The 24294-nt window shown below is 34.7% G+C and overlaps 1 protein-coding gene across 7 annotated transcripts in view; it reads left to right on the top strand.

The window, feature by feature from the left end:
* Positions 1–24294, top strand: part of Hook3 (hook microtubule tethering protein 3) — a 159905-nt gene that overhangs the window by 99736 nt on the left and 35875 nt on the right. For all 7 annotated transcript variants that reach the window (XR_007108464.1, XR_007108465.1, XM_047550945.1 and 4 more), the window contains exons 15-22: positions 636–776; positions 12429–12516; positions 14331–14336; positions 15962–15996; positions 20174–20256; positions 22293–22393; positions 23588–23692; positions 23855–23926. Coding sequence is in view for 5 of the 7 variants with exons in the window: in XM_047550945.1 (XP_047406901.1) it covers positions 636–776; positions 12429–12516; positions 14331–14336; positions 15962–15996; positions 20174–20256; positions 22293–22393; positions 23588–23692; positions 23855–23926 (631 nt within the window). In the remaining 2 variants the exon portion in view is untranslated. The remainder of the gene's footprint in view (positions 1–635; positions 777–12428; positions 12517–14330; positions 14337–15961; positions 15997–20173; positions 20257–22292; positions 22394–23587; positions 23693–23854; positions 23927–24294) is intronic.

Genomic DNA, 24294 nt, shown 5'->3' with positions numbered 1-24294 from the left:
TCTTCTTATGAGCCCCTCTAAAGAAGACCCTGTGTAAAGAAAAAAGAACTATATAGTCAATAAACATTTTCATATGAATTATTTACTTAATTATATCAGCTCCGAAGTAAATGTGGCTACAAGTTCAGTGTGACTGTTGCTTTTAACATTCCTCTATATAAGCTTTTTGGCTTAGCACAAAGAACCCAAAACCGTGTAGTCCAATAACCTGACTTTAATAATTCGACTTGATACAAAGCTACACTTTTTGTAGGAATGGGCGTGCTGAATTTCTTGAAAACAGTCCTCCAAATGATTATAATGTAAGAGCCTGGCTTTAGAGATCATGTTTTCTTATGAGAACCAAAGAACAAATAAATTTATTCACAGCTTAAACATTTAAATCAGAAGGAAAACAGGATTTTAAATTGCCTTCATTTTAAGTCATGATATATAGAGACTCTATTATCTTAAGATTTTTCATTCTTAAAAGAATTTAAGATCTGAAATGCAATGCCTTAACAGTTACAAGGAAGCTTAATTCATTTGCAGGTACTTTCTTACTTCTATGCATTGAGTCTAACTATGCATGCTGGAATTTTATACCTATATCGTATTAATATACCAGATAATCAGTTTTCATTTTGCTCATTCAGGGAGAAACTTATTCGTCTTCAGCATGAGAATAGAATGCTAAAAATTAATCAAGAGGGTTCAGACAATGAAAAAATTGCCTTATTGCAGAGCCTTTTAGATGATGCAAATCTACGCAAGAATGAACTGGAGACAGAGAACAGGTAGAGTATATATAGGTGGCAGCATCCAGCCACAGGCTCTCCTATTTGTGTTGATTTTGATTCCCTTAAACAAAGGGAATTTGGAATCATATTTTGAAAAGGGGTCATATGCTTATGATATTTCCTTTGAAGAATACTTTATTTGTCCACTTAGAATGGTCTTGTCAAAAAGTATTGTACATCTTTGTATTAGCATTATCTTCTTGATTTTTTCAAGCAAAATGATGCTGCAGTTCTACCATTTATCCTTTCTAATCACTAGTTAAAAGTAAAAAAAAGAAAAGAAAACTAATTATTAATTCAGCCTTTTATAACAATTTCAATTCATAGTTCATAATCAGGTTAATAAAGTTTTTTTTCATGGGCTGGTATTTCAAAGGATCCATTGGCATGGAGTTGAATTAACAAAGCATTATTTTTTTCTGATACTTTATTTATTGTGACATTAAAAGGAAGTCATTTCTCTAATGAGCAATTCAGTTATTTTGAGAATTTAGAATCTGTAAATTTAACAAGAAAATCACTTATATAAATTTTCAGAGTCAGTTAGAGTAAAATCAATAGTTTCCTCTAACAAGGGTTACCTTTATTTTTTTCTTGTAACTATCTTTGGGTTCTTTTCCTTTTGGGAAATGTTTCTTAAATAACAAACACGATGTTTTTCTTTTTCATACTGCTGTGATATGCTGTCTTTGGGGATATTTTATATTTCTATATAATTTATATCATAGTTTGCCTGATATTACAAATTCTGTGTTTATTGTGCCTGATTGCTTTGGCCTTTTGCAAGTGAGTCAGTTTTATATATCCTACCCTTCTTCTCATAGCTTTAAGTTTTAAAGCTACTGATGCAGGAACAGGTTAACAATATAAATTGGCATAAATTCCAGAGTGATTATAAGAGCACCATTAAATGCAAAGAGAAGGAAAACATTTTTACATCAACTCTAATGCTGTAAACATAGAAACATAGAAATGCACAGGCATTTTACTACAGTAAACAACACTTCTCAGAGCTGCCTGTGCAAAATGCTGTAAACATAGAAAATGAGTGGTGTTTTTTTTTTTGGTTGTTTGTTTGTTTTGGGGGTTTGGTTTTTTTTTAAGTATTAGAAAAAGTAGAAAATACAGTAAGTTGAGGAAGAATTATAGAAAACAACTTGCAATCAGTAGTCCCTGGGTGGAAGTAACTCATGTTTGTCTATTAATCCTTTGCCTCTGAGCTGTATTAACTACAGTCAGAACAACTTCTCCTTACCCTAACTTTTCCCCCTATTAGAAGAATACCCACAACTTCTTTCATAGTGCTTTGTATTGTTTTTCATGAGCTTTTCGATTATTGCTCTTTTTCTCATTAGAAACAGGACAGCTATTGTCTCTTATACCATCCTTATATATGTTTATAACTGATTATCTCCTAAGATCCTAGGTTATTAACAGTTGTTTACAACCTAGTGTTATGTTTGTTTCTTGACTTAAAAACTGATGACAGTGTACCTTTAGATTATGACCACCAGTGATCTGTGATAATAACAACTAATATTTTTTAAGCTCCTCTTTGTTCCAAACTTTGTGCTAAGTGTTTTAAATATGTTCTTTCTTATTTTAATGAAAGTTTTACAGAAGAGGGAACTTTGACTCAGACTTAGGCTTCCTGGCTTCACAGCCCTTGTACCTAACTGGTAACCACTCCCTTGCCATTTTATCTTCTAGAGTTTTTGTAGAACTTTTATTTTCTTTCCTGTCCTGTTTTCCTCCTAAGTGAATTAATCTAAATTTGGTCTTCCTGAGTTTATAAATATTTACCTTATCTCTAAGTTGATCTCTTAATAGATTACAGCATTAGACTGGGGGACAGGAACCCTGAGTTTTAGTCCCACTGTGTCTTGTTGGTTTGTTATTTCACACTGGTTTAGTTAGGGGTACCATTTTACTCCTAGATAGATGTTCCTTATTTCTCATATGCTTCTCCATTCATTAGTATCTAGTGCTGAAGAATCACTCAGTGAGTGTCATCTTTATCAGCCAGCCATCTTCATAACAAGATTTGTTTATAAGCCCCGAATTTTCTGCACATGCCTCATTAATTTCCAGTTACTTTCGGTAGAGGAGAATAGAATTCATTGGCAGTTTCCACACTTTCCAAAACACCAAACTTATCTTGTTTTATCAATTTGGTCCCAACCTTCAAGTTTAGCTACAGTAAACAACACTTCTCAGAGCTGCCTGTGCAAAATTGCTGATTTGCACTATTCCAATACCATTTCTGGTATTATTCATTTGTGTTTTTCAGAACTTATGCACAAAAGCAGAGCAGACCTCATGTGCAGGACCCCATGTGCAGCATCCAGCAGGCCCAGCCCTTAGCCACAGTGCCATGTTTGAAAGACTGCTAAGAGTCACCACATGTCTCATCTTTTAACCTTAACCTTTAAATATAATTGGTTGGCACCCCATATGTCAGCTGTTGGTAGGCCATGTTTATAGTAGACCTCCAAAGTCCTTTCCAGTGAGTCGGCATTTTTTTTTTTAATCTGGATTCCTGTTGTTGATGAAACAATATTAGGAGAGGGATGAAAGGTTGAGAGTGGAGCCATAACAAAATTGCCCAGGGAGCTTTCTCAAAGTACCCATGATTTTGTTTCCTTACTCTTCTGAGAAGATTATCTATATATTCAGTAATTAAACTTTGATTAAAATATTAACTAAATTCCTGAAGGAAGAAAGAAGGTAGAGACAATTCACATTTATAAAATATTTGCTATGTGTCAGTACTGTGCCCAACACACTGTATATGTTATCTCAGTTCATCCTCTAGACAACTCCATGAGTGAAGTAGGCATTATAATCCTTTTATTTATAGATGTTCTTTTTCATGTATATTCATATATATATATTTGTGTTACATGCTTCATATGTTAACAGTTATATTTACTTGTCCATTCCCATTGTTGGGCATTTACATTGTTTTCAAATCCCCCAAGGAACATGTTGGTACAGACTGATTATACTTTATGAGATTTACAATGGTCTCTACCTAGTAGTAGGCTTACAATATTAATTAATGAAATAATCTCAAAAGTGGCTAAGACAAAAGTTCAAATCATTTTCTAGTTTGAAACATTTTTCCCATTTGTTTTCTGAAAAGACAAAATTATAGTGTATTGATAATGTATTTATGAACTTGCGTTCAATCTAGATTTTCAGATAACTTGATATCTTAAAACTTGGATGAAAAATATTTTAATAAACTTTCTGGCTATTTCGAATTCCAACTACTCATTGCCCTCTTTTGCCCTTAATTTGAGGCAGATGGCTTCTACTCCCATTTTACTAAAGTATTTCTTACTAAAATAACCTGTCATTTTTTAAATGACTAATCCAGGAGGAATATTCAAGACTTCATCTTTTCTCATCTCTCTTTACTATATTCAGTGCTGTTTATTTCCTCTTCCACTAAACTTTTTAAAAAAATTTCAGTAATATCCCACTCGTTTCTCCTCTAATACTCTGATTTTTCTTCACAGTAAAGTTTTTTTCCCTATCCCTTGGCTGATATGCCATTGGACATCTTTTTTTTTTTTTTTTTTTTTTTTGATGATCAAATTTTATTTTATTTTATTTTTTTTTATTTTTTTACATTTACATAGGGTAATGATGTTTATTTTATTTTTCCCCTCCCCCCACCCCTCCCACCCCTCTTTTCCCTCTACACAGTCCTTCTTTCCTTCATTCTTGCCGCTCTCCTTAGCCTAACTCTAAACCTAACCCTAAACCTAATGCTAGTCCCTCCCACCCCCCATTATATGTCCTCATCCGCTTATCAGCGAGATCATTCGTCCTTTAGTTTTTTGAGATTGGCTTATCTCACTTAGCATGATATTCTCCAATTTCGACCATTTGCCTACAAATGCCATAATTTTATCATTCTTCATTGCGGAGTAATATTCCATTGTATAAATATGCCACAGTTTCTTTATCCATTCATCAACTGAAGGGCATCTAGGTTGGTTCCACAATCTGGCTATGATGAATTGAGCTGCAATGAACATTGATGTGGCTGTATCTCTGTAGTATGCTGATTTTAAGTCCTTTGGGTATAGGCCAAGGAGTGGGATAGCTGGGTCAAATGGTGTTTCCATTCCAAGCTTTCTGAGGAATCTCCACACTGCTTTCCAGAGTGGCTGCACTAATTTGCAACCCCACCAGCAATGTATGAGTGTTCCTTTTTCACCACATCCTCGCCAACACCTATTGTTGCTTGTATTCTTGATAATCGCCATTCTAATTGGGGTGAGATGAAATCTTAGGGTAGTTTTGATTTGCATTTCCCTTATTACTAGGGATGTTGAACATTTTTTCATATATCTGTTGATTACTTGTACATCTTCTTCTGTGAAGTGTCTGTTCATTTCCTTAGCCCATTTTTTGATTGGATTATTTGTATTCTTCGTGCAGAGTTTTTTGAGTTCTTTATAGATTCTGGAAATTAGCGCTCTATCTGAGGTATGGTTGGCAAAGATATTCTCCCACTCTGTAGGCTCTCTCTTCACATTTCTGATAGTTTCCTTTGCTGAGAGAAAGCTTTTAAGTTTGAATCTATCCCAGTTGTTGATTCTTGCTTTTATTTCTTGTGCTATGGGAGTCCTGTTAAGGAAATCTGATCCTGAGCCAACAAGTTGAAGATTTGGACCTACTTTATCTTCTATAAGATGCAGGGTCTCTGGTCTGATTCCGAGGTCCTTGATCCATTTTGAGTTGAGTTTTGTGTAGGGTGAGAGATAGGGGTTTAATTTCATTCTATTGCATATGGTTTTCCAGTTTTCCCAGCACCATTTGTTGAAGAGGCTATCTTTTCTCCATTGCATATTGTTGGAACCTTTGTCTAGTATGAGAAAATTGTATTTATTTGGGTTTGTGTCCATGTCCTCTATTCTGTACCATTGATCTACCTGTCTATTTTGGTACCAATACCATGCCGTTTTTGTTACTATTGCTTTGTAGTAGAGTTGAAGATCTGGTATTGCAATACCCCCTGCTTCGCTCTTGCTACTGAGGATTGCTTTAGCTATTCTAGGTTTTTTATTCTTCCAGATGAATTTCATAATTGCTTGCTCTATTTCTGCAAGGTACATCATTGGGATTTTAATTGGAATTGCATTGAATCTGTATAGCACTTTAGGTAGTATAGCCATTTTGACGATATTAATTCTGCCTATCCAGGAACATGGGAGATCTTTCCATCTTCTAAGGTTTTCTTTAATTTCTTTCTTTAGTGTTCTGTAGTTCTCATTGTAGAGGTCTTTCACCTCTTTTGTGAGATTGATTCCCAGGTATTTTATTTTTTTCGATGCTATTGTGAATGGGGTAGTTTTCCTAATTTCTCTTTCTGAAGATTCATCACTTATGTATAAAAATGCATTGGATTTATGAGCATTGATCTTGTAACCTGCTACTTTACTGAATTCACTTATGAGTTCTAAAAGTTTTCTGGTGGAATTTCCAGGTTCCTCTAAATATATAATCATGTCATCAGCGAACAGGGATAGTTTGAGTTCTTCTTTTCCTATTCGTATCCCTTTAATTTCTTTGGTTTGTCTGATTGCTCTGGCTAGAGTCTCAAGGACGATGTTGAATAGAAGCGGTGAAAGAGGGCATCCCTGCCTTGTTCCAGTTTTTAGGGGGAATGCTTTCAGTTTTTCACCATTTAGAATGATATTAGCCATGGGCTTAGCGTAGATTGCCTTTATAATGTTTAGGAATGTTCCCACTACCCCAATTTTTTCTAGTGTTTTGAGCATGAAGGGATGCTGTATTTTATCAAATGCTTTTTCTGCATCTATCGAAATAATCATGTGATTCTTGACTTTAAGTCTATTGATATGGTGAATGACATTTATTGATTTCCGAATGTTGAACCAACCTTGCATTCCTGGGATAAAACCCACTTGATCGTGGTGCACTATCTTTTTAATATATATTTGTATGCGATTTGCTAAAATTTTGTTGAGAATTTTTGCATCGATATTCATTAAGGATATTAGTCTGAAATTTTCTTTCCTCGATGTGTCTCTGTCTGGTTTAGGTATCAGGGTGATATTGGCTTCATAGAACGAGTGTGGTAGGGTTCCCTCCTCTTCTATTTCATGGAATAGTTTGAGAAGTATTGGAATGAGCTCTTCTTTAAAGGTTTTGTAGAACTCGGCTGAGAACCCATCTGGTCCTGGACTTTTCTTTGTTGGTAGGCTTTTGATGACCTCTTCTATTTCATTGCTTGAAATTGGTTTATTTAAGTTGTGTATGTCCTCCTCGTTCAGTTTAGGTAGTTCATATGTCTCTAGAAATTTGTTGATGTCTTCGAGGTTTTCTGTTTTGTTGGAGTATAGATTTTCGAAATAGCTTCTAATTATGTTTTGTATTTCACTCGTGTCTGTTGTGATGTTTCCTTGTTCATTCCGAATTTTAGTAATTTGAGTTTTCTCCCTCTTTCTCTTTGTTAGTGTGGCTAAGGGTTTATCAATTTTATTTATTTTTTCAAAGAACCAACTATTTATTTTGTTAATTTTTCCAATTGTTTCTTTTGTTTCGATTTCATTGATTTCGGCTCTGATTTTAACTATTTCCTGTCTTCTACTACTTTTGGTATTGGTCTGCTCTTCTTTTTCTAGTGCTTTGAGCTGTAGTGTTAAGTCGTTTATTTGTTGATTTCTACTTCTTTTTTTGAATGCACCCCATGAAATAAATCTTCCTCTAAGTACTGCTTTCATAGTGTCCCAGAGATTTTGATATGATGTGTCTTTGTTCTCGTTGACTTCTAAGAATTTTTTTATTTCCCTCCTGATGTCTTCTGTTATCCATTCATCATATAATAGTGTATTATTTAGTCTCCAGGTATTGGAGAAGTTTCTGTTTTTTATTCTGTCATTTATTTCTAATTTCAATCCATTATGATCTGATAGAGTACAAGGTAGTATCTCTATCTTCTTGTATTTGCTAACAGTAGCTTTGTGGCATAAAATATGGTCTATTTTAGAGAAGGATCCATGTGCTGCTGAGAAGAAAGTGTATTCGTTCTTTGTTGGATGGTATATTGTATATATGTCCGTTAAGTCTAAATTGCTGATTGTGTTGTTGAGATCTATAGTTTCTTTATTCAATTTTTGTTTGGACAATCTATCCAGTGGTGAGAGAGGTGTGTTAAAATCGCCTAGTATTATTGTGTTGTGGTCTATTTGAATTCTGTAATTGAGAAGGATATGTTTGACGTACGTGGATGAGCCAATGTTCAGGGCATAGATATTTATGATTGTTATGTCTTGCTGATTTATGCTTCCCTTAAGCAGCATGTAATGTCCTTCTTTATCCCTTCTGATTAGTTTTGGTTTGAAGTCCACATTATCTGAGATGAGGATGGATACTCCAGCTTTTTTGCTGTGTCCGTGTGCATGGAATGTTTTTCCCCATCCTTTCACCTTTAGTCTATGGGTGTCTCTTTCTATGAGGTGAGTCTCTTGCAGGCAGCATATTGTTGGATTTTTCTTTTTAATCCAATCTGCCAGTCTGTGTCTTTTGATCGATGAATTCAGGCCATTAACATTCAGGGTTATTATTGTGATATGATTTGTATTCCCAGTCAATTGACTCATATTTGTTTTTGACATGATTTGGTTTCTCCTTTATTTGGCTATTCCTTTAGGCTAGCGCCTCCTGTTGCTGATTTGCATCGTTGTTTTTCATCTCTTCCTCATGGAATATTTTGCTGAGTATGTTCTGTAATGCTGGCTTTCTTTTTGTAAATTCCTTTAGCTTTTGTTTATCATGGAAGGATCTTATTTCATCTTCAAATTTGAAGGTAAGTTTTGCTGGGTATAAGATTCTTGGTTGGCATCCGTTTTCTTTCAGGGCTTGGTATATGTTGTTCCAGGCCCTTCTAGCTTTTAGGGTCTGGATTGAAAAATCAGCTGATATTCTTATTGGTTTCCCTCTGAATGTAATTTGATTCTTTTCTCTCGCGGCCTTTAAAATTCTGTCTTTATTTTGTATGTTAGGTATTTTCATAATAATGTGCCTTGGTGTGGGTCTGTTGTAATTTTGTATGTTTGGAGTTCTATAAGCCTCTTGTACTTGGTTTTCCATTTCATTCTTCAGATTTGGGAAATTTTCTGTTATTATTTCATTGAATAGATTGTTCATTCCTTTGGTTTGTTTCTCTAAGCCTTCCTCAATCCCAATAATTCTTAAATTTGGCCTTTTCATGATATCCCATAATTCTTGTAGATTCTGTTCATGATTTCTTACCATCTTTTCTGTTTGGCCAACTTTGCTTTCAAGATTAAATACTTTGTCTTCAATGTCTGAGGTTCTGTCTTCCAGGTGTTCTATCCTATTGGTTATGCTTTCTATGGAGTTTTTAACTTGGTTTATTGTTTCCTTCATTTCAAGTATTTCAGTTTGTTTTTTTTTTTCAGTATCTCTAACTCTTTATTGAAATGATCTCTTGCTTCCCGTATTTGGTCTTTTAACTGTTGATTGGTGCGATCATTTAATGCCTGCATTTGCTCTTTCATCTCCTCCTTCAATGCCTGCATTTGCTCTTTCATCTCCTCATTAGCTTCCCTGATCGTTTTAATTACGTACATTCTGAACTTTCTTTCTGACATTTCTTCTGTGCTGTCATTGGGTTTTATTGATGTAGTATCTAGGTTTGTTTGGGACATTTTCTTCCCTTGTTTTCTCATATTGGTCAGTTGTCAGTGGGACCCTGAGATATTGCAGTTTTCCGCTACTGGCTTATAATGTCCCGGTAGATTTCCAGTATATCACCTCCCAGCCTTCAGTAGCTTGATGTCTTGGAGGAATCTGATAAAGCAGCTCATCCAAAGAAAACTGCCCCTAGCCCCCTACTGGTTCCACGGTTTGGAACTGGCTCTGTGCGGAAATGCTCTCACTGTGGGCCTGCGCCGTGCAGCTGGCCGTGTGGGAGGAGCCCACTGCCGGAGTGTGGAAGGCTACCTTGGGAAGACTCTAGCTGCCCTGCCTGACTCCAATAAGCCACCTCTATCTGGGCCTGCCACCCAGGCCAAGCTTTACCCAGTGGGCAGACTCACCTGTGGCTCTATTTCAGTCCGAGTCTCTCAATGCCTCCCCTTCTTAACTCCTGGGTTCTGGAGCGACTTGGGGTGCAGTCTCCCTCTAGGCCGCCATCTTGGATCGCCCCGTGAAGAGAGCCTGCAGCCGGAGTGGGCAGAGCCGCCTGAAGAGGTCTCTGGCTGCCCTGCCCTAATCCCAGAGGCTGCTTGCTGATCGCGGCTCTCCGCTGGTTCGTTGCCGGAGTACACTGCGCTGCAGTGGCTCTGGGACTCGGAGCTTGTTCTGGTCAGAAAGGCTCTCACTAGCGGGCCAGTTCCGTTCCGAGAATCTGGAGAAGCTGGCTGTGTGGGCGGGTCCCACCTCCGGAGTGCGCAGGGCTGCCTGTGAATGACTCTAGCTGCCCTGCCCGGCTCCGATAAGCCACCTCTATCTGGGCCTGCCCCCCCGGCTGAGCTTTACCCAGTGGGCAGACTCACCCGTGGCTCTATTTCAGTCCGAGTCTCTCAATGCCTCCCCTTCTTAACTCCAGGGTTCTGGAGCGACTGGGGGTGCAGTCTCCCTCTAGGCTGCCATCTTGGATCGCCTTGGACATCTTTGTTCCTCAATACTACTCTATTTCACTTTCTTTCTAGACAGTACCATTTATGATTTTAGTTAACCTCAGATGGCTCTCAAGTATGCAACCTCAACTTGCACTTTTCTCTATACTTTAGGTTCAGGTATATTGCTCTTTGACAGACTTTTCTAGGCACATTTTCAACAAATACAAAATCAGATGCCTTATACTTCTTTTTTCAGACTGTTCTCCTGTCTTTCCTTTCTCAGTAAATTTCAGAGTCCTAAGTGTTATTTTAAATTCCTGTATTCTTTTGCCATTTCTCCTTTTATTTCCTTCTCTCTTCCTTGTATTTCAGGCATATTTTAATCTTCTCCCAGTCTTCAGGTCTGTCTTTGACCTTTCAAATAATATCTCTACTCTAAAACCAATGTGATCTTTTTAAAATGCTGTCGGATTCTTGAAATCCTTCAGTGTCAACCAAGACGTAGGGAACCAAGCTTGCTACTGAAGTATACATCATAATGAACTAGATAATTTATGAAGCCCTAGAATCAGCATTATTAAAGTTTTGGTTTATTTGTTTTGGGTTATTCCAGTTTCAGCCAAATTTTAGATAAATTTCATATACTTGGCATTTTGAACAAAATGCCAAAGAAGCAGATTATATCTAATCATCTCTTTTTCTCCTCCAGTTTCATTCTTCCCTTTCTGACTTATTTTTTAGCTCTACCGTTCCTAAACACAGTACCTTGTTTTTTGTTTTGTTTCTGTTTTTTATATTTTATTTTGAGAAGGGTCTTAGAATCTTGCTAAGTTGTCTAGGCAGATCTCAAACTTGTGAACCTCCTGCCTCAGCCTCCTGAGTAGCTGGGATTACAGGCATACACCACTGTGCCAGGTTCATTTTTTTGGTGCTTTTGTTGAATATCCTGTCTCAAACCCCCTTTCCCTTAACCACATGGGAATTTCATTTATTGTTCTAGTCTGAATTCAAGTCAAACCTATCTTAATTACTCCATGGAATTCTTGCTTCTTTGAATAATCATCATTTCTTTTATATATTCCTGTGTAGTATTTTGAAGTATTTATTTCATTATATTTTATTTGCTTACCTTTTGACGTCTACTGCACTGTATATTCCATTTCAAAGTTCTTTTCATGTTAATGCTGAGAACAGTGCCTGCCACATAGTCTTCATAAACATACTGAACTAAATTTCAGATAAATAAATATGCATAAGCACTTTGGTTTGAAAAAACGTGTCTACCAAAATACTATGTTAGAAATCATCCTAGAAATTTCAAGCACCTCAGGAACACTATAAGACAGGTAGTTCTCATCAAACTTTGTAGATGAGAAACAGACTCAGGGAGGCCAGGCCACAGGCCCAATGTGATATAATCTGAGTGGGGACTTCTAGGATGGCCACCCTGGAGAATCTCCAGAGAACTCAAAATGAAAATCCTCAGAGAGCTCAAAGAAAGCAGCAGCAGCAGCATAAGCTCCAACTGTCCTGCCTACTTGAACCCCTGTTCTGGTGAAAATGCGACATCCTCAAGCCTGGAGAACAGGCCTCAGGCATTCACACATCTGACACTCTGATGGCCAGCTATATGCCTGGGACGAGTCACCTCACTGCTTTTATACTGGAGGCACCATGAATTGTCATAAATTTAATATGTCCTTCCAATACTCTTCTTCTTTTTGTTTTTTTAAACTTATCTGTATTAACTTTTTGGTAATTGCCTTTGCTAGTGTTTTTATTCAGTTAATATAGATAGGTTATGTTTTGCCAAAAAGGAAAAAAAATCAAGCAGTAGAAAAAATAATGTGAAAAGTAAACTTTCCCAATGACATGAGACTGCTACTGAACTACCATATAGTATTACTATAACATTTGCTTTAGTTTGCTAATAATACTTTGTGTAACTAATATGACAACCAAAGGAACAGTAGCATGAATAAGTCTGTACTTAAAAAATTAATGTACATTTTATTTCTAGGCTGGTGAATCAAAGACTTCTGGAAGTACAGTCACAAGTTGAAGAACTGCAGAAATCTTTACAAGATCAAGGCTCGAAAGCAGAAGATGTAAGTTTTAATATATACCAGCCATGGTCCAGAGGTTTCACAAAGCTAAGAAAAGTTGTATACCTGATGGTCTCTCTCAAAATAAGTTAGCAGTATATTGGTTATGGAAAAGAAACTGTTACTCTTTTTATTAACTTTACTTATGAAAAAGACTAGAGAGTACTTAATTATCTATTTCAGATTCACTTTGCTGAGAATTAGTTCATTTCTAGTTACCAAATAAGGAATTGAGACTTTATGTTTATGCTCAACTCAGCATTCAAATGTCAAGAATAGGTTCTCCCCCTCTGGTCAAAAAATAAATAAATAAATATAAATATATTTTTTTAAGTAGAAAATTTTAATGTAAATTAGATACTTAAGAAAAATGCCATCCCTTAGAAGTCAATTTTCCCTGAATTTGTGAATCCCTCCTACTGCTTTTGAGACAGGGTAGTACCCCAGCCCAGTGTCACACTTTTAAAGGAGGCATGTTTTTATCTAGAATGCTAGATCACAAAGAGCAAACCACCCTTGGTATACTAAAACAGTATTAAGCCTAATTAAGAATATCTTTGAAATAAACTATAGGTTGTAACATTTTCTACTCATTAATATCTCTAGGTCCCTTACTGGGATAAATGGAAAAATTTGTTCTGGTCTCTAAAACTTAAAGGAGACTTGTGTACTTGTTTTGATCAGGAGAAGGACATATCATAAACTGAAAGTAAATATGGCAAACTATCGATGTCAGCTAAACTTTAGTATTCAAAGATGACCATTGTAAACCAAAAATTAAGGAGTTTATTGTTTAAACATAACTTGGCATAGCCTGGCTAGGTATCACTGTGGTAATCAAATCTAACTAAATATGCTGTGGCCCATTACTTTAAGAGAACATTTCAGTAGTGAATTGCCAGTCCTACCAAACACTATTTGCATAAATTGATCTATTTATTTGACTGCCCACATGGTAATGAGACTTCTTACTTTAAATTAAGTAAAAATTCCCTCTAAGCTCTTTTCTGTATGTAGAAAAGATTCAAATGGAAAACTATCTCTATTTTAAAACTCTGCCTTCAAGCCTGGCATGGTGGTGCATGCCTCTAATTCCAGGTGCTGGGTAGGCTGAGGCAGGAGGATCTTGAGTTCAAAGCCAGCCTCAGCAAGTGCAGTGCAAAGCCTTCAGTGAGACCCTGTCTCTAAATAAAATACAAAATAAGGCTGGGGATGTTGCTCAGTGGTTGAGTGCCCCTGAGTTCAATCCCTGGTACCACCCCCCCAAATAAAAAAAATTTCAACCTTCAAATGGCTTAGAAAAATGAAGAGTGCAATACAGGGTATGTGATTTTTTTGCCCCCGCATGGTTGATGTTTTGCCTTATGTTTCTCTTCACTAACTCACAGTGTTACATCTCAGGAATGTGTGTCACATAGAGCAACCTGCCAGATGGAATTGAACCCCTCTGAGGAACAACAGCATAGTTTCCACCTGTGTCTGTAGTCAAAACACAGTTCATTCATGTGACCTTAAGTCAGAGTAGGATGGTTTGCATATTTTTATTATTATTTTTATGTCATTTGTTTTTAGCATGGAAGCAGAAAAGCATTGTTATATCCAGTCATATGGATAATTTGAGCTAGCCACAGTATATAAAACTCCAGAGAACAAGACAGGATGAGGAGAACATAGAAGAAAGAAAAATGTACATTTCTGAAAAAAATGCATATCTTTTACTTCTGTTCATGAATTACTAAATCGTTCCTTCTATTGGCTGCTGTGTTTGCTTCATACTAATATGTCCTCTCTGTCTCTTGGCATGGTTTCTGCTCAAGGCTATTGTAAGTATGGCTTCCTGTTCATTTCTATATATTGAGCAGTTTTTAGACTTATATCTGTTATTTAACATCATAGTTGATGTTGAAATTTTAAATAAAGGCAATTATATGCAAAATGGATATATGATATTACTTGCCTTATATGTTTATGTCCTTTATAGTTAAGATACTTAAAGAATATCCAGATCTTAAAAAGTCAAATCATAGAGAAATCTACCCTTTTTTTCCCCATAATTCCTGCTATGTCCATTATTATAATTAATTCATTTATATAAATTATCTTGACACTAGCATCATATTGCAATCTGACCTCCTCCTGCTACACATTTTGATAATAACAGTCTTCAGTTTGGAAAGACACTGTACATAGAAGGCATAGAAGGGTTGGTCATACATGGGTTTTGGGGTCTTGCAGACCTGGGTTTTAGTTTTGAATCTGTTACTTGAAAGCTTCTAGATATTCTTCAGCCTCATCTTTTTCAACTTTAAGATGGGGCTAATATTACAATGTTGTGAGGTTTACATAAGATAATTGTATATGACACCCTTTAGTGCAATGCCTTGTGTATTAGCTATCTCTTTAATTATTTTATTATCCATTATCTCAGTTCAAGTTAATTTTACTAGAGTCTAATCAAAACATAATTTCAAAATTAAAGTTAAGGTTTTTTTTTAAATAATTCAATTTTTATTACTCTGTGCCAGAGAGAACAATTAATAATCAAAATGCTAATAGGATTGTTATCTTTCTGTGTATTTGAGGAATGTAGTGATACAGGACATACTGAGAAAAGAAGTGCATTTGAAATGTTCCTAAGTTGTATTAAAGTGGACTTGAATAAACAATTATGATGGTAACCATTATTAAATAATGCAACTGAAAATTGAAGAACTTAGTGTAAGGGGTTGTTCTTTCCTCATTGCTACTGTTGATCAGTTGGACAACTTGTATAAGTATGTATTAATTTGGTTTGGCTGAATTAATTATATAATTATTTATTTTGAAATGTTTTATAAAATTTATTAATATATACCCTTTTAAGTGATTCTATATATAGAATGCTTTTATTGTTTATTTTTAGGTCAATTTTTATCTCCAACTTTTCAGGAGACTTTTCAGAAAAAGGGAAAAGAAAGACCTTTTAAAAAACAAAAATACCCAAAGCCAAATTCTCCAACATACTAAAATCTGTACATACTATCATCCTTCACATTTCCCATACCATTACATAAATTATATGTAGCCTGTGCATATTCACAAGTCAGTAAGTATGGGAAATGCTCAGAGACTTCATCATGATGCAAGGGAAACAATACAACAGATAAAATGTTTTTTGGGGAGGATCTTATATTATTAGTGTCTTACCTGTATATTGAGTCTATCAGGAATATTAATAGTCATTAATTTGACTGTAAATAAAGGATTCAGATAAAGTTTCTGGATATTTATAATGATTGTTACCACTTATTGCTTTTCTGTCTTTATTAAAGAGAATTAAACTGTGACATATAATGTTTTGAGTCTCTGATAAAAGAAATCACTAAGGGTTCACTCAAAGTTACTACTGTTAATTTTTTTAAAAATTTGTTAGTTAAAGTACTAAACTAATTTTTATTTTCATTTTCAGTCAGTACTTCTGAAAAAGAAGCTTGAAGAACATTTGTAAGTATAAAAGCTGTTGAGGTTTATTATATTGTGGAATAAAAGTGCTTTGTGTTGGGGGATCTAGAGGTTCTAGGCAGTGGCACAGTGGGTCCTTGAAGATATAGAAAATTCTTTTAACACGTTAGTAGTGCCTACAAGGTTATCTGCACCAAGAATCCTCAAGTCAGGATGGTAACTACATTAGAATTGTTTTCTCCTGTGAGACTTCAGGCTTTCATATCTTCATGGTGGCTTTTATAATCATAGTTAGGAGTATGAGACACTAAATTAAGGATCAGAAAACTTCTGTGAAGGGCAAGATAGTAATTACCTTAGGCTGTATAAGTGCTGGTCAACAGCCACTCAGCTATGTATTTATAATTTGAAAGCAGCCATGGACAATACTAAACTAGTGGTTGTGACTGTGCTCCAATAAAACTTCATATATAAAGACAGGCAGCCAGCTGAGTGCACCCAAAGGCTGCAGTTTTTAACTCTGAAGTATGACCAGTGAAATGTTCCTTTTTAAGTAAACTTTTTGAAGTCTAAGCCTTGACATCAGATTTTCACATATTTCCTTGAATCACAAACATATCTAAGTAGGTCTCCCCCTACCCACTATCAAGTACCAGAGATCGTTTACCATTGAGCTACATCTCCAGCCCTTTTTGTGTTTTATTTTGAAGCTGACCTGGAACTTGCAATTCTCCTGCCTCAGCCCCCTGAGTCACAAATGTTATGGCGAGATCGTAATAAATCACCCAGTCAGTCTTAAAGCAGGAGATGGAACCATCTTTACTCACCAGCTGGCGGTCCGAATTCACCAGCTGGCAGGACAGAGGAAGGCTGCAAGTCTACACCCTTCCACCCTTCCAGGGGTTATAGTACACCTTTTATATCATAAGTAAAGCATGTCAGTACATTAATTGCAAGCGGCTGTTGCTATGACAGTCAGAGAATACTTGCTAACATTTAAACAAATGTTAACATTTTATGTGGTTAGGGTACACTGCCCAAGAAAAATGTAACCCAGAGGGAGAACAATCTTACACTGTATAATATAAGAATTGCCTTTTTGCCAAACATGCTATGCTAGGCAACTCTTGATGGATGCAGAGGTGGGGTGTTCCCATGGGAGAAGCATTTCCTGTGTAACATGGAATCTCAGGGTAAAATGGAGTCTGTTCGGTCATCATATAGCCTGACCCACAACAGAACCACACCTGGCTTTTGAGTAGGACTTTTTAATCTAAAAGAAGAAATAAGTTTTAAAATATTAATATTTTATTTTCTCATACAGAAGAAATCTTCATCCATCTTTATCTGAGATTGGCCACGTCAGGAATATTTCATAGTTTTTCTCACACCTAGTAACAACTTTAGTCCTTTCTCTTTTCTAACAAACTCCTTAACAAACATTGAATATAGGGTGACCATGAATTGGTAGCCTATTGGAGTGTTATAATGTTTCACTATGCAGAACTGCTACAGAGGTACTTCTGACTTGTTCTACTATGATTGTAAAGAAATTCTGTTTGTCTGGAAGTTTAGCTCATGTTACCCAATTTGTTTTCTTTTGTTTTGTCTTAATGTGGGATATTCTTAGCACTTGAGACTTGTTAGAAAGTCTAAGAATAGGCAGATTTATGATGACTAGAAGAATAAAAAATATTACTTCTCAGCCTATGTGAGATTACCTAGAATGAGAATTTAGTACTGGATTCTTTTTTTTTTTTTTTAATCCTATTCTTTTATGACTAAAACTGGAATACCTTATTTCATAAAACTAGTCTCTAATCATTGTTCTGTGTTCATTCATTTGCATGGTAAAAAACTTCATCAGAAAGGATGTATTTAGTGAAGATGGAACCAATACTAGTTTTCCTATGGCTGCCATGACAAATTAATACAAAATGATTGGATTAAAAAAATTCTCAATTATAGAGACTACATGTATGAAGAAATCAAGGTGTCAGCATTTGGGTTCCTTTTAGAGATTCTTAGGCAGAAGCTCTTCCTTGCCTGTCTTCTATCTACTTAAGGGTCAGCAATTCTTGGTGCTCCTTAAGTTGTGGATATATAGCTTTAATTTCTATCTTTACATACACTTTTTTCTCTGTAGTTCCCTCATCCTGAGGGGAATACCTTCTAAGACCTCTAGTGGATCCCTGAAACTACAAATAGTTCTAAAGCCCATATATAATGTTGTTTAAAATATATATATATATACATACCTATGATAAAATTTAATTAGTAAATTAGGCCAAGCAAGAAATTAGCAACAATGTTAAATAATAAAATGGAACAATTATAACATTATACTGTTGCATTGTCAGTGGATCTGATAACCAAGATGGTTACCAAGTGACAAATAGATCTCCCTATAAGAACACCAGGGATTGGAGTTAGGGCCCGCCCTCAGTAGGACCTCTCATTCACTACTGTAGGGAGTACACATTAATAACAGTAAACTTGAACATGCACTTACTCTTTGACATACCAGTTCCACTAGAATATTATATATTCTATGTATACATAACTATATACATACATTCCTAGATACATTGTTGTCCATGTGTACCAGGAGTCATATCCATGAAATGTATGGAAGAATAAATATTACTTGTATTCATAGAAAAGTAGAAACAATAAAAATGTCCACCAATTGGAAAACTATAGAATGAGATATATTCAAACAATAGAATACTGTTAGAGCAGTAAAAATGTATAAACTAGGACTGACATCAACTCAGTAAAATTTTAGTGAAAAATCTAAAAAGTCAGAACAATATGTGATTAAGTACAAAATTGACCAAAATAAGCAATGTGTTGCTTAGGAATACCACAAAGGCAATAAAACCATAATGAAAATAATGAGAATGATTAAAATTCTGAATTTTGGAAAGAGAGAATACATATGACTTCTAAGGGTTTTGGATGATTTTTGGTTTTTAACCTAATAACATTGAGCTTAGTTTTAGTTTTTTATTCTTTAAACTCTGCATATTTTTATTGTATATGGTATACCTTCAAAATGCTATTCATTGAGAAAAAAAAGCTTTATTACAGTATTATGTGTGGGAAATATCAGAAATAGTCATAACAAAGTACACAGTTTTTATCAGTGATTTTATCAGTGTGTCTTCCAATTTTTGCAGCCTTGCTTTTCCTATTCATATAGTGCCACGCTAAACACTATAAAGGGAGAGTTTATACATAGTATCAAATACTAGGTAAAAAAAACTTGCTTTTTGTTAATTCTTTGTATTAGAATATAACCTATATTTAGTACAGTATACATATTCTAAGATCCTAAGTGTAGTTTGATGAATGTTTATATACATATGAAGGTAACTCTTATCTATATGTAGAATACGTCCAGCAACCTAAAACTTTATGGCATCTTCCCTTTCTGTTGATTGGTTACATGAACAAATTAGCCATAATGATGATCTTTATCACCTTCCTTCAGATTTTGTTTTGTTTTGTTGTGGTTTTATTTTGTTTTTCAGTTCTGGGATTAAATCCAGGGTGCTCTACCACTGAACCACATCCCAAGTCCTTTATATTTTATTTTGAGACAGGGTCTCTCTAAGTTGCCTAGTCTGGCCTCAGTCTTAAAATACTCCTGCCTCAGCTTCCCAAGTTTCTGGGATTACAGACATGTGCCACTATGCCCAACCCTTTCATTAGTTTTGACACCTCTGAATTTCACATAAATGAAATTATACAGTATTAACCTTTGACTTCCTTTGTTCAGTATTGTTCTGTGAGATCTATTCATGTGGTTGCATGTATCATAACTTCATTCTTTATTGATGTGTAGCATTCTTTCTGTTAATCCTTATTTTTAGAAATTCACTTTTTTTGCCATAAGATTTTTCATTGCAAAATCACTGCAAATTTTAAAAGTTAATTTTTATAATATCCTATTCCTAGAAAAAAAAAGATCTCTACCCTCTTATACACATTCATGGAAAACAAATGACTACTATGTTAAATGAAAAAAATTTTTGTTTCATTTTTACTTAGTTGTAAGATATTAATTCATGTTGATTTAGTCTTTTCATCTTTGTTTCATTGCACTTGTGTGCAGTGCAAGTATATTCCAAGTATAAAGAATATAAATCTTTAAAGCAGATAAAGAAACACAGAAACAGTAATAGGTGATATAGTGCCATATATTTTGTTGCAGAGAGAAGCTTCATGAAGCCAATAATGAATTGCAAAAGAAGAGAGCCATTATTGAAGATCTTGAGCCAAGATTTAACAACAGCTGTGAGTTTTTTCTAATTAACCTCACCCATGTACTACCCCAGTGATAATGAGTTTTTACAACTTGTTTCTTTTAGAAATAAGCTATATTACCTATTCTTGCAATTAAAGAATTTCTCCATAGGAAATCTAGTGAAATCACAAACATCATTACCCTATGTACATGTATGATTACACAAATGGTGTGAATCTACATTGTGTACAACCATAGAAATGAAAAGTTGTGCCCCATTTGTGTACAATGAATCAAAATGCAGTTTGTAAAAAATAAAAATAAAATTAAAAAATAATAATACTTTCCCCATTTATAGAAAGAGTATATCATCTTTATGTCTTAAATTACTATACTTTTTTCTTTTTTTATATTTTTTTGTTCTAAAAAGTTATACATGACAGTACAATACATAAATGGAGTTTAACTTCTCATTCATCCAGTTGTACATTATGTAGAGTAATACACATCATATAATCATATATGCACATAGGTAATAATGTCCAATTCATTCTACTATCATTCCTACCCCCAACTAATTATACTTTTGAACTTTTCCTTAACTATGTATTCTAATGAATATTAGATGAAGTTGGATATTTTTATAGCATAGTTGCATGTAAGTTAGCCAAACTTGTGTTTCCATTTGACATTTTTACATATAGATAGCTTGTCCTTATTCCTTTTTATGGAGGTGAGAAGATAGACTTTTACTTTTTCTTTTCTTTTTTTATTTAAAATAACCATTTTAAATAATAACCAACCATTTTAAGTGTACAGTTCAGTGAAATTCAGTACATTTACAGTGTTATGCAACTTTTACCACTACCTATCTTCAAAACTTTTTCATCATTCCAAACTAGAACTCCGTATGCATTAAATGATAACTTTCAATTGTTCCCTTTCTCTGGCCCTTGGTAACCACTATTTTACTTTCTGTCAGTTTGACTATTCTAGGTACTTCATATAAGTAGAATCATTATATTTATTCTTTCATGTCTGGCTTATTTCACATTATGTTGTCACCATGTTGTAGAATGTATCAGAATTAAGGCCAACTATTATTACCTTGTATGAATTATCCTACATTTTGTTTATTCATTCATCCATCAATGGGCACTTTTTAATTTATACGCTTCTATACTGGAGTTCTTGTTTATTTATAAGAAAAGCTTTTTGAAACTAGGAATGGAACCACCATATGACTCAGCTGTCCCACTCCTTGGTATTTATCCAAAAGAAAGAAAATCAGCTTACTGTAGTGCTATAGCCACATATAGCAGTACAGTATATACAATATATGTACATGTATAGCAGTACAATTCACAATATCCAAATTATGGAATCAGCTCAGATGCCCATCAATAGATTAATGAATTAAGAAAATGTCATAGCTATACATAATGAAGTTTTACTTAGCCACGAAGAAGAATGTGGAAGCTAGAACAAAATAAGGGAAAGAAAGTGGGTGGTAAGTGGGTGGCTGGATCAAATATCATAAAGAATTGGGAGAATTAGTGGAGTAGAAAAAGGAGATCAGTAGGGAGAGTAGAGGGGTAGGAAAGGGAAGGAAATGTGAAAAAAATTTAGCAAAATCATTTTATATGCATATATAAATATACCATAGGGAATTTCAACTTTAATATATGTAGAAAGCACTAATAAAAAGTAATGAACGAAAGACAGATCAGGAGAGTAGAGGAAGGAGAATAGGAAGAGGGAGGAAGAGAGGAAAAGGGGGTGGAATAGGGACTAAAATGAGTAAATCAAATTCTGTGCATGAATGATTTGGTCAGAGTGAACCCAACAACTTTGTATAACTATAGTGTTCTAATAAAAAAGAAAAGCTTTCTGAGATTTATTTTTATACACATACATACAAAGACATATATATGTTTATGTAGATATTTTATAATTTTTTTAAAAGAAAATTATGTACAGGCATAGACTAAACAGTTCCTCAGGGTTACTAGTTATTATTAATTTGTCATTAAAATATTTTTTAAATTGTTATAATCTAAACTTTTTCCCACTATCTCATCTGCAGCCTTAAAAATTGAAGAGTTACAAGAAGCATTACGGAAAAAAGAAGAGGAAATGAAGCAAATGGAAGAACGATATAAAAAATATTTAGAGAAAGCCAAAAGTGTAATTACTTTTTGATTATGATTCACTGAAGTCTTCAAATATAGTAAAATATGCTGACTGATCTCATAGAGTTATCTGAACAAAATCTTTTTTCAAAGAGTCTGACCAAGAAGTAATGATCAAGCCAGGGCAGTGGCACACACCTGTAATCCCAGCAACTCAGGAAGCTAAGGCAGGAGGATTTCAAGTTTAAAGCCAGCCTCAGCAACAGTGAGGTGCTAAGCAATTCAGTGAGACCCTGTCTGTAAATAAAATAGAAAAAAAAGGCTGGGGTTATATGGCTCAGTGATTTGTGCCCCTGAGTTAAATCCCTGGTATCAAAAAAAAAAAAAAAAAAAGAAGAAGTAGTGATCAAAATAGGTCACTCCACAGATTAATGACTAATTATCAAGAAGAAAACATACCTTACAGAAGAAAAAAGTAGCAATCACTATCAACCAGTTATCAAAACTAAGAACACATGGTGGGCTAGGGTTATGACTAAGTGGTAGAATGCTTGCCTAGCACATGTAAGGCACTGGGTATGATCCTCAGTACCACATAAAATAAATATATTGTGTTCATCTACAACTAATAAAAAAATATATTAATATACACTTAATAAAATATTTAAATATATATTTAATAAAATAAAAATTAAAAAAAATATATGTGAAAAGGACACATGGTGCTACAGCCAAGCCTAGGTGCATCCTTATAGAGTATATCATTGTCTAAAATGTTTAACTAGAACTTAAGCAATCTTCTAGACCTCCAGCATAGAGGAAATTGGTTATTGGAATAAACTAAAGAACACCACCAGGTAACCATTTGGTAAATCTAGAATTGGGATAATAAAAGTCAGTGTCATGAAAAACAGAAACAGGAATGGAATGTGAGAGGCTATTCTGATGTAAAAGAGCCCCACAGAAACTGCCAGATGAAATGCATTTATCTTTGGGTCCTGGATTTGGGGCAGAAAGAGTCATTTATGAGGGACATTTTGGGTACACTTATGGAAATGTATAGTTGGATCAAACAGTAACAGTTCATAGAATTGTTGATTTTTTTAGATGATAATACTGTTGTGATTGTGTAGGATATCTTTAAAGATATGTACATTGAGTATTTCCCCTGATTTTTTTTTAATAGTTGCTTTTTTAGATGTTACATTTATTGAAACTTTTTATATTTTTCTTTTATTACATTTTGCAGGTTATCCGTACCTTAGATCCTAAACAGAACCAAGGAGCAGCACCAGAAATACAAGCTCTTAAAAATCAACTCCAGGAAAGAGAACGACTATTCTACTCATTAGAGGTAGTCCTATACCGTGCAATAAGAAGCTGATTTTTTTGATTCTTTATTTTGTGGAAGCCTTGCTATATTGTGCAGTTGTGTCTGTAGACTTAGTGTTATAAGTGCTGTGTTTTTACTGAATTATTTTAGATCTTTACATATTTACCTGTGCTTGTTCTTCAGAAAGAATATGAGAAAACGAAGAGTCAAAGAGAGATGGAGGAGAAATACATTGTTAGTGCCTGGTACAATATGGTAAGAAAATAGCATCTCAGAACATAACTCAGAGTTTTATGAATATGTAGTATTTATCACCTGGCCTTTACTGTAAAGTAATTCTACCAAAAGAATCTGAAAGTAATTGCTATGCTAACAAACACTAACAATATCATTGCTGCCCTTAGGATTGAAAAGCAGATATGGTAACCTGCCAAAACAGGGTTAGGGCATTTTGAAAACATCATTATCCCAAGAAAATAGAAAGATAAATGTCAGTTTAATTTCTGTTCATCCAGGTCACTTATTGTAGGGAAAGGAACATCAATAATATCTAACCACAGATGCACTAGTTCTTCTGTGCTATTTCAGTACCTTTGCAGAATGATGCTTACGTTAAGGATAGC

Source organism: Sciurus carolinensis, chromosome 4 (genome assembly GCF_902686445.1).
Source record: "Sciurus carolinensis chromosome 4, mSciCar1.2, whole genome shotgun sequence".
Classification (NCBI taxonomy): domain Eukaryota; kingdom Metazoa; phylum Chordata; class Mammalia; order Rodentia; family Sciuridae; genus Sciurus; species Sciurus carolinensis.
Note: the sequence above shows the minus strand (reverse complement) of the source record. Positions and strands in the feature narration are given on the sequence as shown.